Here is a 14,916-nt window from a genome sequence, read left to right as displayed (position 1 = left end):
GGGTACTCTCCCTCAGTCTTCAACTATTACGATCCTGACAATTTCAGTTCTGTGATGGGACATTCGAGCAGCATGAGTTCCTTCAGATAGACATATCCAGCAGTGCAGTGGTGAATAACATGTTCTCAGTTAAGAGTTTTTGCAAAATACTAAGCTTATTCAATAGAGTAGTTCTTCACATAGAGTGTTAGTAAAATGAGCAAAGGGTTTAAATTAAATGATTGGATAAAACAAATACAGTACAAACATTTGGATCATAACATGGGTTTATTAATCAACATTGGCATGTACAAACGTAGTTTTTAAGTATATTTTTAGCATATTGATGTTGCTTGGTGGAAAAAATGAGATTTAGTTTGCTCAGTGCTCAAAATGAAACCCATTTTGCTATCTAAACCCCATCATGTCTAAGAGAAATGGCTGCTGACTCATTAGAGTTTGAGAAATGTCAGCTCTTTAGAAACAAATCAATTAATAAGCGAGGCATCAAATTTGTTCAGTTTGCTTTTTTAGTTTATTATTATTATTTTACTTAGAGTAGGTATGTATAAGTAAGCAAACATATTAGGGTATGTGACTCCTTCTGGTTTAAGATAGTAAAATTGGGTGAATTAATTTAGTGTAGCTGCAGTATTTCCCCTTTCCCTTTATGGTCATATAGGTTCAGATTTTCAAACTAGATTGCCTAAAGATAGATGCACAAATAAGTCAATAGGAGTTGCGGATGGTGTGAAAATTAAGCTATTTATTTAGGCCCCCAAATACGAATTTAAATACCTAACTTTAAATACCCATTTCTGAAAATGTGTGCCTTCGTCTTTGGAAAGAGTCTAGAAAGACATCACATTGGTAAATATGAAAAAAACTATTTTCAGAAAAACGGTATTAAAAAAAGATCATTTTCCCCACAGAATTATATACATTAATATATTGCTCATGCTGTTTGCTGTAAAGTAAGCTAAAACAGTGTAGCAGAGACGTATCCTTTTGTGTCCGATCACTTCTGGAAGTTGGTGTGAAAGATTCCATCTGAGCCTGGGATCTTAACTTTCTGTCATTCACAGGACATAATTGTTGTCAACTATTTCTTATCACTGCTTCAAAACTCGCTTTCTACTGTATCTGAAAATGCCATTGAGTTTAAAACATATCAGACTTGCACCAAAATATTTTATTAATTATAAGGTTTATTTCATAAGACTTCACTCCTTATCACTAAAATTGCAACATTCTGCATTACATAATAAATATGAGTTGTGTGCAGTTTTAGGCACACATTCTAGAACACTGTACTGCTGTGAAATAATGTCCAGTGATTCCAGCTTCTGTTTTCTTGGGTTTATTGGGACAAAGTTTTCAATACTTAAATTAGGTTGGTGGCGCTCACATATATGAAATAACAAATTTGCACTGAATAGAAGTAGAACATAAGATAAGTTCATGAATACTGTTTTTCTTTTTCTTTTTCTTTTTTTTTTTTTTTGAAAACTGTTAAAATGTAATTAATATTGATTAACAAGGAAACATAACTTCTTAATAAGACCCTTTAACATTCCAGATTTAGAATCTGGAAGTTCATACCTTATTAATTCAAATATATTATTGTCCAGTAGTCAACACAAACCGCAAGTAAACATTAACTACAGTGATATGCTAGTTATGTTTTCAAGAATAACTAACCATGGTTTCCAGAAAATCATAATGATTTATACTGCTTTCCTTTTAGTTCCTTTTTATGTTCTTTCAAAGTTGTTACTCCTACTATATCCATACAACTCTTGCAGTAGATGTTAGGGTTTGATTTCTGCCTTAGCTGAAGAGATTACAGTAAATACAACTGAATTACAATATAAAATTTAGGGATGGATTTCTGGTTACCTAGATACTCTTAAGATTAGGCAATTTATGATTTACTGGTGTGAGCTCTTCCTATAAGAGACAGTTTCTCTGAATTTACATATCCCTGATATTTTGGTATGATCTTTACAGGAGTTATAAAGTCTTTCTCCATTTAAAAACTGATAGTAGGAATTAAAATTTAACATTGTGCTCTCTTCATTTATTTCTTTATTTTCCCTGAAATTTGAATTGCGATCACAATATATGAAAGATAAATCCCAACAGAAACAATGCCAAGTTTACTGGAATTATCAGAACAGCTTTGCAATTTAGAGTTCCTAACAAAAAGGTGATTAGAAGAGATGGGTCTTTGGTAATTAAACAATAAAGCATAGGCAATTATAGTTTTATATTAAAACAGCACACATGCAGTAGTTGTCTTAGGCAATAAAGAAAGATAGACCGTTCCCTGTATTTGAATACAGTGCACTGTTGCTAAGATACCAACAAAGCGCTAAACAAAGAAATAGCAATATCCTATAACAGGGATCTGCAGTCTTTGGCACGCGATCAATCAGGGAAATCCTGTGGCAGGCCAGGACGGTTTGTTTACCTGCAGCGTCCGCAGGTTCGGCCGATCGCAGCTCCCACTGGCCACGGTTTGCCGTTCCAGGCCAATGGGGGCTGTGGGAAGCGGCATGGGCCAAGGGATGAGCTGTCTGCTGCTTCCCGCAACCCCCATTGGCCTGGAACAGTGAACCGCAGCCAGTGGGAGCTGCGATCAGCCGAACCTGTGGACGCTGCAGGTAAACAAACAGTCCAATCCTGCCACAGGATTTCCCTGATGGCTGCGTGCCAAAGGTTGCTGGTCCCTGTCCTATAATAAAAGCATACGGTGGGTGAAAATTGTGTATAGCATAGGAAATTTTAAATATACCCTAATGTGAGGACATACTAAACAAAGATGACTGGAGAGAACTGAATGATCAATGAGGGGGGAGTCATAGTAAAACCAGCTGAAATTTACAATGTGTGTGAAAGTGTATCATTAAATCCAAGTAGCTGCTTTCCTTGCAAATTTTATATAAAACTTACCTAATTGTGACTATCCCATACCACTATTAAAATCTGGTGTTATTTAAAGGGGCAAATTGGATTGTGGCTGAAGAATATCAACGTATGTGGAATGACCTTATTACAGGCTTAGCTATAGAGACTAGGATCTGTGGATGATGGCTCTCATGCCCCTATTTCTTTCTCCCCATCTCAAACCACTGAATGGTAGAGAATAAGAATTTCATGGTTTTATTTTTCTCTCATCCTTTATTTCTGGAGACCTCAGAGTTAACTTATGATGGTTTGACTTCTCATTCATAAGCGGAAACCTTGATGGGAGCAGCCTCTCACAGCCTAGTTCATCCACTTGAACAAAGTTTTATGGTTGTGTGGGAATGTAGCGTCTCAGAATCATATAATCTGAAGCTCTAGAACGCCTCAAGGCTAGCTTTTATGTGGTTTCCTTTCTATTTAAGATTCATTTATTGCAAAATTATTTGGTACTAATAGTTAAAATTAAAGGTCTGGCTTCATAAATGACTCCGTATCAAAGTAGTGCAGTCTGCCTAGAATTCTGTTACACATGTGCAACCTATATGGCATATAAATGCAGAACTCAATATCCTCTAAAGGCATCTTATGCTGAGGTGTATCATGACTTTTACTAATAATTGCTGGGCAAGTATAGTTCCTCCTCTCCCGAACTTGGTTTGGGATGAAATCAAGTTTGTGGTCATTTACCAGGAAACTGTGACTGCAACAGTTAACTTGTAATATCTACCATCCAGTACAGCATATGTGCTCTCAGCCCCAGTAGAGATGTAGCACAATATCGATGTATATTTTTGCCATCAGGTGAGATCTCTGTACTAAAAATGGTGTGCACTTGTAGAAGAATCAGGAAGCCTGTTAAAGCTTTTCCTTATGTGCGTGTAATGCCATGGCCACTACCCGAACTGCCACGGCCAGGGGTATCTCTGCAGTGCCCTGTCCAGCTGCCGTTTTCCTCTTCTTCGGGGCTCCTTAAACTCCACTGTCTTGCTTATCCACTCACAGCCCTTCTTGGGGTTTGGTTTCTTTATTGACACAAAATTCCAAAAAGCAAACCCATAAGATCTTCCCCTCAGCCTTAAGCTGGGCACAGCCCCTGCTCCCTGTGGTATGGCCCTTCCTGCTACCTGAGCAGCCACCTTCTTCAGGAACCACTGCAGAAGACCACTTCTCCCTGCAGTTTCACTCTGCAGTTCCCCTTCTAACATTGCTCTTGCTGAACTCCTTCTGATCTTTTATAGCCCAGGTGCAGCCCTGCCTCCTGAATTGGTTCAAGTGGGAGCACCTGCTGTGGCACAAGGGAGCTAGACCTATTTCAATGACGGGGGACCAGCCACCTTGTGGTATACCTCCCCCCTCAGGGCCTTGCCACATCAAAGGCAGGTTCTCCAGTTCTGGCTTCATTTTAACTCAACTGGCTGATCTCAAAAGTAATTTCTCTCTCTCTCTCGGCGTACTCTCTGCCCATCAGACATCTGGAGATGAAGTCCACCCCTTTTATCCTCTAGCATTTCATTTGGAATGCCAAGCCCTGTTTGTCAGCCACTGACTTATCCCTCTCTTCCAGGGCCTATCACTTGGCTTCTTTCACAGTGGCCAATTCCATTTGGTGGTTCTCAGACAAGGAGAGCAAAGCTCTCAGATTCACTCCTCTCAGTGTTGTATTAGCTTGGCAGCTGTAACTGGTGCTGCCATAACTGCAGAGTCTGCCCCAGCCTACAGTTGCATGGCTTTCCTAATGAGCTCTCCCAGCTCATTAGCCTCCTCTTGCATCCTCTGGTTCATTTTCTTTGCTTGGTGTATGAGCCTGTACATCTCAAAATTCTGGTTCAGTTCTTTCTCTACAACCTTGATTAAGGGAAAGATCTGTCCTTCCTGCCCATGTACCTCTGCCAGCAGATTAAACAACTTCTGCCCTTGGAGATTCTGATGCTGTAAACTGCCCCTTGGCCCTTATCTCCACTGGCCTTTGTAGTGAGATCTGCTCCACCCTGTTCTCCGTTTGGCCCCTCTGCCTGGGGAATTACTTTTGTTGGTCTGCCAGCCTCTCTGCCTCTCATAGACACTATTTTCCTCGTGTTCATTGCTCATAAGAGGGGGGTCTGTCTAAAGTGTCCCACTTTCTCACACCTGAAACACAGTCCATCTCTTTCCCCTCTTGGTCCATACCTCCCAATGATCACCTTGCTACCTGAGGCACCGTGATCCTTGTACCCAGGTTTCCCAAAGTGGGAACTCTTCATGGGCAATACCTTCAGATGTGCCTCATTTCCTCACAGCAAAAACACACAATCTTTGAGTACACCCCTGCCCTTGCACCTTCCTGGGCCTGAATGACAATGGAGGACCTCCCAGGGTCTGCCCAATTTCTTCTGTGCCCAGCACTGTACAGCACATCTTAGTCACAGCTCAGATGGGGCAAGTTCCTCATATGCCCCACTTACCCTCAGGCAAAACATACCCTCTGTGAGGCCATTGTATCTGGGATCTCTGACCCTCTTCCCTCCGCAAGATCCTCATTAGGTAACATTGCTGTGTCTCATGCCTGGTCAGTCACTAGCATCACTGCCCATTGTTCTTATGCCTGACTGCTTGCTGAAACTGGATCAGGAACTCTTACAGTTGCTGCCATCCCTCCATGGTCTAACTTGGGTGGGTAAACATCTCCCCTTCAAAAAAAAAATAAGCTCAGAACTTTTCAGCTCCATTATTCCTCCTTAACATGAGGGGGCTTGTGGATCCTGCTGACTACACCAGTTGAAATACCATGGCCACCAACTGAACACCACTCTGTGGCCAGTGGTGCCTCTTGAGTGCTCTACCCCTCTTTTCCCTCCTTCAGGGTTCCTTAAATAATAACTCCACACACTCTTGCTCATCCTCTCAAAGCCCCTCATTGCTTTAATTAACACCAGATGCCAAAAAAAGCAAACAGAAAAACAAATCTTCCATTCAGCCTTAAACTGAGCACAGCCCCTCCTCCCTGAGGTATTGTTCCATGCTGCTGCTTGAGCAGACAACTCCTTTCTTCAGGGACCACTGCAGGAGAGATGCTTGAGTTCAGGATCCTGACAAAAGGAAAAAAGGAGAGTAGCAAAATACGGACCCTGAACTTCAAAAAAACAGATTTTGCAACTGATGGGCAAAATCCCCTGGGAGGCTAATATGAGGGGGAAAGGAGTCCGGGAGAGCTGGCTGTATTTTAAAGAAGCCTTATTGAGGGTGCAGGAACAAACAATCCCAATGTGCAGAAAGAATAGCAAATATGGCAGGTGACCAGCTTGGCTTAACAGAGAAATCTTCGGTGAGCTTAAACAAAAAAAGGAAGCTTACAAGAAGTGGAAACTTGAACAGATGACTAGGAAGGAATATAAAAATATTGCTCGAGTATGCAAGGGTATAATCAGGAAGTCCAAAGCACAATTGGAGTTGTGCTAGCAAGGGATGTGAAGGGTAACAAGAAGGGTTTCTACAGCTGTGTTAGCAACAAGAAGGAGGTCAGGGAAAGCGTGGGACCCTTACTGAGTGGGGGAGGCAACCTAGTGACCGATGTTGTGGAAAAAGCTGAAGTACTCAATGCTTTTTTTTGCCTCAGTCTTCACAGATAAGGTCAGCTCCCAGACTGCTGCACTGGGCAGCACAGTATGGGGAGGAGGTGAGCAGCCCTCAGTGGTGAAAGAACAGATTAAGGACTATTTAGAAAACCTGGACATGCACGAGTCCATGGGGACGGATGCATCCAAGGGTGCTGAGGGAGTTGGCTGATGTGATTGCAGAGCCATTGGCCATTCATTATCTTTGAAAACTCCTGGCGATTGGGGGAGGTCCCAGATGATTGGAAAAAGGCAGATATAGTGCCCATCTTTAAAAAGGGGAAGGAGGAGTATCTGGGGAATTACAGCCTCACCTCAGTCCCCAGAAAATTCATGGAGCAGGTCCTCAAAGAATCCATTTTGAAGCACTTGGAGGACAGAAAGATGATCAGAAACAGTCAACGTGGATTCACCAAGGACAAGTCATGCCTGACCAACCTGATTGCCTTCTATGATGAGATAACTGGCTCTGTGGATACGGGGAAAGCGGTGAACGTGATATACTTCGACTTTATCAAAGCTTTTGATACGGTCTTCTACAGTATTCTTGCCAGCAAGTTAAAGTAGTATGGATTGGATGAATGGACTATAAGGTGAATAGAAACCTGGCTAGACTGTCGGGCTCAACGGATAGCAATCAATGGCTTGATGTCTAGTTGGCAGCCAGTATCAAGCGGAGTGTCCTAGGGGTCTGTCTGGGGTTGGGTTTGTTCAATATCTTCATTAATTATGTGGATTGTGGGATGGATTGCATCCTCAGCAAGTTTGTGGATGACACTAAGCTTGGGGGAGAGGTAGATACATTGGAAGGTAGGGATAGGGTCCAGAGTGCCCTAGACAAATTGAAGGATTGGGCCAAAAGAAATCTGATGAAGTTCAACAAGAACAAGTGCAGAGTCCTGCACTTGGGATGGAAGAATCCCATGCACTGCTACAGGCTGAGGACCGACTGGCTAAGCGGCAGTTCTGCAGAAAAGGACCTGGGGATTACAGTGTATGAGAACCTGGATATGAGTCAACAGTGTGTCCTTGCTGCCAACAAGGCTAATGGCGTATTGGGCTGCATTAGTAGGAGCATTGCCATCAGATCGAGGGAAGTGATTATTCCCCTCTATTTTCCACTCGAGAGGCCACATCTGGAGTACTGCATCTGGTTTTGGGAGGGCCCACTACAGAAAGGATGTGGACAAGTTGGAGAGAGTCCAGCGGAGGGCAACAAAAATGATTAGGGGGTTGGGGCACATGCCTTATGAGGAGAGGATCAGGGAACAGGGTTTATTTAGTCTACAGAAGGGAAGAGTGAGGGGGGATTTGATAGCAACCTTCAACTACCTGAAGGGGGGTTCCAAAGAGGATGGAGCTGGGCTGTTCTCAGTGGTGGCAGATGACAGAAGAAGGAGCAATGGTCTCAAGTTGCAGTGGGGGAGGTCTAGGTTGGATATTAGGAAAAACTATTTCACTAGGAGGGTGGTGAAGCACTGGAATGGGTTACCTAGGGAGGTGGTGGAATCTCCATCCTTAGAGGTTTTTAAGGCCCGGTTTGACAAAGCCCTGGCTGGGATGATTTAGTTAGTGTTTGTCCTGCTTTGAGCAGGGGTTTGGACTAGATGACCTCCTGAGATCTCTTCCAACCATAATCTTCTATGATTCTGTCTCCCTGCATTTTCACTCTGCAGTTCACTTTCTAGCACTGCTCTCACTGAATTCCCTTTCTCTGTTTATAGCCCAAGTGCAGCCCCACCCCCTTAATTGGCTCAACTGGGAGCATCTGTTCCGGCACAGGGGATCAGCCATCCTGTGACAGTGCACAAAATCTTTTTGAAGTCAAATGCATATATGTGGCCTCTGTTATTTAGAATGAGACATTTAGGTCCAATTCTGCCCTCTGGTCTACCAATTCAATCCTGTTGACTTCACTAGAGATGTAGGGATGTAAATGAAGGCAGAATTTGGCTCTAAATTTAGTCTCCTACATTATTCTATTCAATCTGTGCAGTTGTAGTAGCTAATTTTTATATTGCTGTTTAAGTGCTATAGTATATTTTATATGAAGGGAACATAGGATTTCTTCTTTACATCCTTTTCATTAAACAGCTTGTTAATCCATTTGAAATTTTAGCTTGAATGAGACCTTTTGTTACCTTAACTCTAAGTCTGTTGTTTTAAATCAAAGGCTTAATTTTTACCTAACAGTCCCACTGAATTATATTTGTAGTCATGCTTAAATTTGTGCACATGCAAAAATGTTTGTAGCATCAGGGCCTTAATGTAATAACTCCTGAACTTTGATACTCTCACAAAATACCACAAGCGAAATCTTTTTCATATTTCTGACACCTGTTTTGTTGCATTCTGTTAGAACGGGGAAGAAATATTGTGATGTCTTTTGACTTCGGCAGAATCATTGCCAAAAATGAATTTTAATCTCTTTGACACAATCTTGAAGACCAACCTTATGGAAGTTGAGAGAGAAAGTGAAATTTGAATTTTAATGTGCTTTCAGCAGGGACATCAGCTGACAGGTAGTTTTCTTCATCCTTTCAGAAACAAATGATCATTATTAAAAAGGAGACACTAAATAGTTTTGAACAAGTCTCTGATATTTGGTGGCTTTTGTTATGGGATTTGTTCCCCAAATGCCTCTTCCAGTCTGGGATCAAATGACTCTTTGCACACTAATCGTTTGAAATCAAGCTATAATAAAAAAAATGATCCTTATGTTTCTATGGCTTTTGAACTATAGATTGATCTAAATCTCCTTATGTTGACTGTCATGCGAACAGTAAGTGGTTCAGTATTTTGCTCATGTATTATTATAGTATTCTAGGGTTACCATACGTCCGTTTTTTCCCGGACATGTCCGGCTTTTCGGCAGTCAAACCCCCATCCGGGGGGAATTGCCAAAAAGCTGAACGTGTCCAGGAAAAATACCGGCCGGGCACTTCCTCTCCCGCGGCTGCTCTGCTCCTCCCCTGACTCAGATTTCGGCTCTGTTTAAGAGCCAAGCTGCCCGAGCCAGCGCTACCGGCTTCGGGCAGCCCCCGTGCCTCCAGACCCCGAGCCGCCGGCCGGGCACTTCCCTTCCCGGGCTCCAGCTGCTCTGCTCTGGCGGCGCAGGGTCCAGAGGCACGGGGGCTGCCTGAAGCCAGTAGCGCTGGCTCGGGCAGCTTGGCTCTTAAACAGAGCCAAAGTCTGAGTCAAGGGATGAGCAGAGGAGCTGGAGCCGGGGAGGAGAAGTGCCCCGGCTGGCGGCTAGGGGTCCGGAGGCATGGGGGCTGCCCGAAGCCGGAGCGCTCGGGCAGCTCGGCTCTTAAACAGAACCGAAGAGTCAGGGGAGGAGCAGAGCAGCTGGAGCCCGGGAGGGGAAGTGCCCAGCCGGGGGCGCAGGGTCCGGAGGCATAGGGGCTGCCCGAAGCCCGAGCGCTACCGGCTTCATGGTTTGTCGGGCAGCCTCCAGACCCTGCGCCCCCAGCTGGGCGCTTCCCCTCCCGGGCTCCAGCTGCGCTGGGGAAGCGCTGGCTGGGGGTGCAGGGTCTGGAGGCTGCCCGGCAAACCGTGAAGCCGGTAGCGCTCGGGCAGCCCTTTTCGCGTGGCTGGGAGGGAGGAGGGGGAGTTAGGGCGGGGACTTTGGGGAAGGGGCGGAATTGGGGTGGGGCTGGGGGTGGGAAAGGGGCGGGGCCAGGGCCTGTGGAGTGTCCTCTTTCTTTATTTTTTTAAATAGGGTAACCCTAAGTATTCAAAATATTAAATTAACTGGATTCAGTTATGTAAAAATCACACTATTTCAAAATTTGAAAATATAGAAATTCAAAGGTGTAAAATACGTTATTTTTCATATTGAAAATTAAAACATTTTCATTTATATTTTTTGTTGGGTTTGAATTGGTTTATGCAAACACACTGCACCATCTTCATAGCCCCCTTGAGAAATTTCGCACCACTATGGAGCATTCAGAATTTATCATCCTTCAACAATAAAATAAAGTTTCTAAAATAAGAGAGAAAGTGTCAGATAGTTTTAATAGAGATCATGTTTTGAGAACTGTCTCAAAAATTAGGCCATGTTCATACTGACAATAGAACTATGATTACACTTAAGATCACCCATAGAAGGGTACAGAAAAGCTTTGTGCTTAAATAACAGGCACATTCAATATAGAATATTAATTGCACTGAATTTCTTAACAGTTGTGGTTTTTTGTCTTCTGCATTGTATGTCTGCAACAAGGGTTGAAAAAACAGAATTTTTTAATACTATTAAGAGCTATCATAGCATTAGACAGTATAATTGAATAGTAAATAAGTGCTTTTGAAAATGAGCTAGTTCTGCAAAACCTTTAATCTAAATCAGAAAAAATTCTTTTGGAAATAAGTGAATCTGTTTGAAATTAGAGCTGATTTTTTTGTCAAGAAACTAAAATCAGGTCCCCAAAATACCTGTCTTTAAGGACTTTTAAAAGATTAACAATTCCCTTAATGTTCTAAGGTGACTGAACAAAATAGGTTTTCAGATTAATTTAAGAAGTCTGAGAACTCTGGTCTGAATAGAATTATTTTTAATGCAACGTATTCTTTCATGAGCAGCTGAATGTAGAATTATACATTTTTGAGCCATGTGTATTGTATTGATTCACTAACTAGAGACAGTGGTTGGATCTCTGCACTCATGGAGGCCCAGGCAACCCCAGAGGTAGCAGGAGAGGGCAAGGCCAAGGGTCTGACCCTATACTGGCTCACAGATTGAGACCAGCATGCACTGCTAAGCACAGCAATGTCACAATCCATTTGGGGCTATTGCCAACTGCCATAATTTAAAGCAGCTTATATGCTACTCTAAACAATGTAGAGAAAGCATAGAGTTGATCTGTGAATCAGGGAACCACAACTTGATCTTTTTGAAGCTTGTGCCTCACTACTACGTCCTGTGGAAATTGGATGCAACAAAATCTAAGCCATAGTTTCTTCCATGTCCCTTTTAAAGATTATTCCCTATGTTTAACTACTTTTCGTTCAGTGGTACAGCACCCAGTACAGTGGAGCCTGATTGATGACTGGGCCTCCTATGTGCTACTGCAATACAGATATTCTATATAATAAGATTCCAGGATTGTTACACTCTTCGTGTCAGTCTGAAACCTAGAATTTCTGCTGAGTCAGTGTGAAGCAATGGAAAAACAGTACTAGCATGGTTGAGAACTCTTTGTTTAGAATATCACTATGTTCAGTAATCACTGTGATCTGTTACTGTCCAGTTTTTTAGTAGTCAGAATTTGGGGCTTTTTTACACTTACACCCATATGACAGCACAGGCTTTCACCTAGAAATAAAATTGAAATTTTGTTGGTGTTAAACTGGGTGGTACCAGATTTGCTTTCCTGCTAAAAGAAAATGTATACTAAACAATTAGCTTTGACAGCAGGATGTTGCTATGATTTCATAAACTATAAGCCCATGCAGGACAACGATAACATCTATCTATGTTTGTACAACACCTAGCACAATGGCACTGAGATCTATTTTTCAGCCTCTCGGTGCTACCACAATATAAACAATAAATATATTAATAATAATATAAACTTATCTGCAGCTGCTAAACTGACAGAAGCCTATTTAGTACGTGTGGAGATGGAGACGTTCTTGTCCAAACTTAAAATCACAGTGTTCCAATGAATAATGGTCCTGAGTTTATTTTTAAAGTTCTTTATAAAGCAGATATTTCAGCAGTCAGTTTTTAACAGACATCCAGAAGGTGTGAGCCAGAACATATGAAGCTGATGATTTAGAGAATTGGAACAATCCCCTTGAAACTTATGTGCCAGATTTCTGATTACTGGGAAATATTTTCTTGTTCCTGATTAGCAGTTACAGGAGGATTTTTTCAAATGTTCTAGACAACTCATAAGGTCTGTATACACTTCCGGGGTGTGATTCCCAACTTGATGAGACATACTTGCACTAGCGCTACTCGAGCTAGCGAGCTAAAAATAGAGTGTAGCCATGGCAACGAGAGCTGCAGGAGGGGCTAGCTGTCCTGAATACATGCCTATTAGAGACTGCAGGCACATACTCAGGGTGGCTAGCCTGTCCTGCCACTTGCACCACGGTGGCTACATTCTATTTTCAGCACGTCTGCTAGCTTGATTACAGCTAGCCTGGGTATGAATTCAGCTTGAAGGGTCGACATGCCCTATAGTTCCATCAGACAGTTTTTCCTTAAACTTGATCTTAAATTGTGGCTTCTAATAAATCAAGTTGCATTCACACAAAACAGTTAATGTATAGGTTGTGATTGTACTGTACCTTTTGATGACATGTTAACCACTGATTAATCGGTTACTAAATCCAAACCCAAAATCTCACCTTTTGACAGCATACAGTTTAACTTGCTTCTCTTTACTGAGCAACTGTGGTATTTTATTTTAATATTAAAGTATTTAATATTTAAATATTGCTGCTGAAAATAAACATACAGTTTATTGTTTGGGAGTAATAGTTCTTATAATAACTAAGGTTGGTTATTAATGCTACTGGAGTTTTAGATACAATATGAAAATGATGTACAGTGCATTCTCTTTCAGAGTTTGTTCACTTAATATGTATTGTAAACAAAATTAATTGAGGTGCTACACTGCAATTGATGTGTAATGTTGCTGATTTTAGACCTAATGCTAAAGGACTGTTTGGTTTTGACTTTTACAGAATACACATCTCCTCTTTTTCCCAAGACAACATTTATGAAGTCCAGCCTCCTAAAGTAGATAAGAAATCAATTGATATCTTCCATGCTCACATTCAGGCTGGCAGAGGCACCATGCAGCCACTGGTAAAAGAAGACATCCTCATGTACAGAGAGTACATTAGAAACCGATATATGTGAAAACAGACTGGATTCAACTGCTTAGCATTGCTGGAGCGATGATACAAATCAATTTAGAAAGCAAGTCCAAGTTCGGCTATTTTGTGGTGGTAAAACAGCAGCAATTATTTATCAACCTGTATCTTTCTGAATGATTTCGTTTTTGAGATATTGTATGCTTTGCAAAAATAAAAATGTGACTGAAGATGTATTCTGTTTGATTGGAAAAATAACAGTGTGTCTAAAATCAGAAAAACTAAATACAGCTGCAATTAAATATATCGTAATTTGAGATAAGAAAGTAAACAGAGTATTTAAACTTTGCATTAATTTTGTTACATACAGTTGTAGTTTCAAGAAAAAAACTTAACTACCACAAAAAGAACAGGAGTACTTGTGGCACCTTAGAGACTAACAAATTTATTAGAGCATAAGTTTTCGTGGGCTACAGCCCAGTTCTTCGGATGCATATAGAGTGGAACATATATTGAGGAGATATATATATACACACATACAGAGAGCATGAACAGGTGGGAGTTGTCTTACCAACTCTGAGAGGCCAATTAAGTAAGAGAAAAAAACTTTTGAAGTGATAATCAAGCTAGCCCAGTACAGACAGTTTGATAAGAAGTGTGAGAATACTTACAAGGGGAGCTAGATTCAATGTTTGTATTGGCTCAGCCATTCCCAGTCCTTATTCAATCCTGAGTTGATTGTATCTAGTTTGCATATCAATTCCAGCTCAGCAGTCTCTCGTTGGACTGATAGACTTTAAGGTCAGAAGGGACCATTATGATCATCTGGTCTGACCCCCTGCATGCTGCAGGCCATAAAACCGTCCCTACCCCTTCCCTGGACTCTGCTGTTGAAGTCCCCAATCCTGTTTTAGGTGACTTCAATCGGCAGAAACCCTCCTGCTAGAGATCCCTGCCCCATGCTGCGGAGGAAGGCGAAAAACCTCCAGAGGCTCAGCCAATCTGCCCTGGAGGAAATTCCTTCCCGACCCCAAATATGGCGATCAGTAAGACCCCGAGCATATAGGCAAGAGTCTCCAGCCTGACCCCTGTCAGCCATTATACAATTTACCTACCATTGCTTGGTTTTCCTTGACTACTATGTTTTACCATTAAACCATTCCCTCCATAAATGTATCTAACTTAATCTTAAAACCAGACAGGTCCGTCGCCCCCACCGTTTCCCTCGGAAGGCCGTTCCAATATTTCACCCCTCTGACGGTCAGAAACCTTCGTCTAATTTCAAGCCTGAACTTCCCCACGGCCAGTTGGAGTCTGTTTTTGAAGTTTTTCTGTTGTAAGATAGCCACCCGCAGGTCTGTCATTGAATGGCCAGACAGGTTAAAGTGTTCTCCCAACGGTTTTTGAGTATTATGATTCCTGATGTCAGATTTGTGTCCATTAATTCTTTTGCGTAGAGACTGTCCGGTTTGGCCAATGTACATGGCAGAGGGGCATTGCTGGCACATGATGGCATATAGCACATCTACCAGTGTGGATTTCTGTC

At 42.0% G+C, this 14,916-nt stretch overlaps 1 protein-coding gene across 1 annotated transcript in view; it reads left to right on the top strand.

The window, feature by feature from the left end:
- The window catches only part of FIG4 (FIG4 phosphoinositide 5-phosphatase), a 164,447-nt gene extending 150,847 nt beyond the window's left edge, over positions 1-13,600 (top strand). The window contains exon 23 of the mRNA XM_034765895.1: positions 13,239-13,600. Coding sequence (XP_034621786.1) covers positions 13,239-13,416 — 178 coding nt within the window. The 3' untranslated portion in view covers positions 13,417-13,600. The remainder of the gene's footprint in view (positions 1-13,238) is intronic.
- Positions 13,601-14,916: the final 1,316 nt, after the last annotated feature.

This window comes from Trachemys scripta, chromosome 3 (genome assembly GCF_013100865.1).
Source record: "Trachemys scripta elegans isolate TJP31775 chromosome 3, CAS_Tse_1.0, whole genome shotgun sequence".
Classification (NCBI taxonomy): Eukaryota; Metazoa; Chordata; order Testudines; family Emydidae; genus Trachemys; species Trachemys scripta.
Note: the sequence above shows the minus strand (reverse complement) of the source record. Positions and strands in the feature narration are given on the sequence as shown.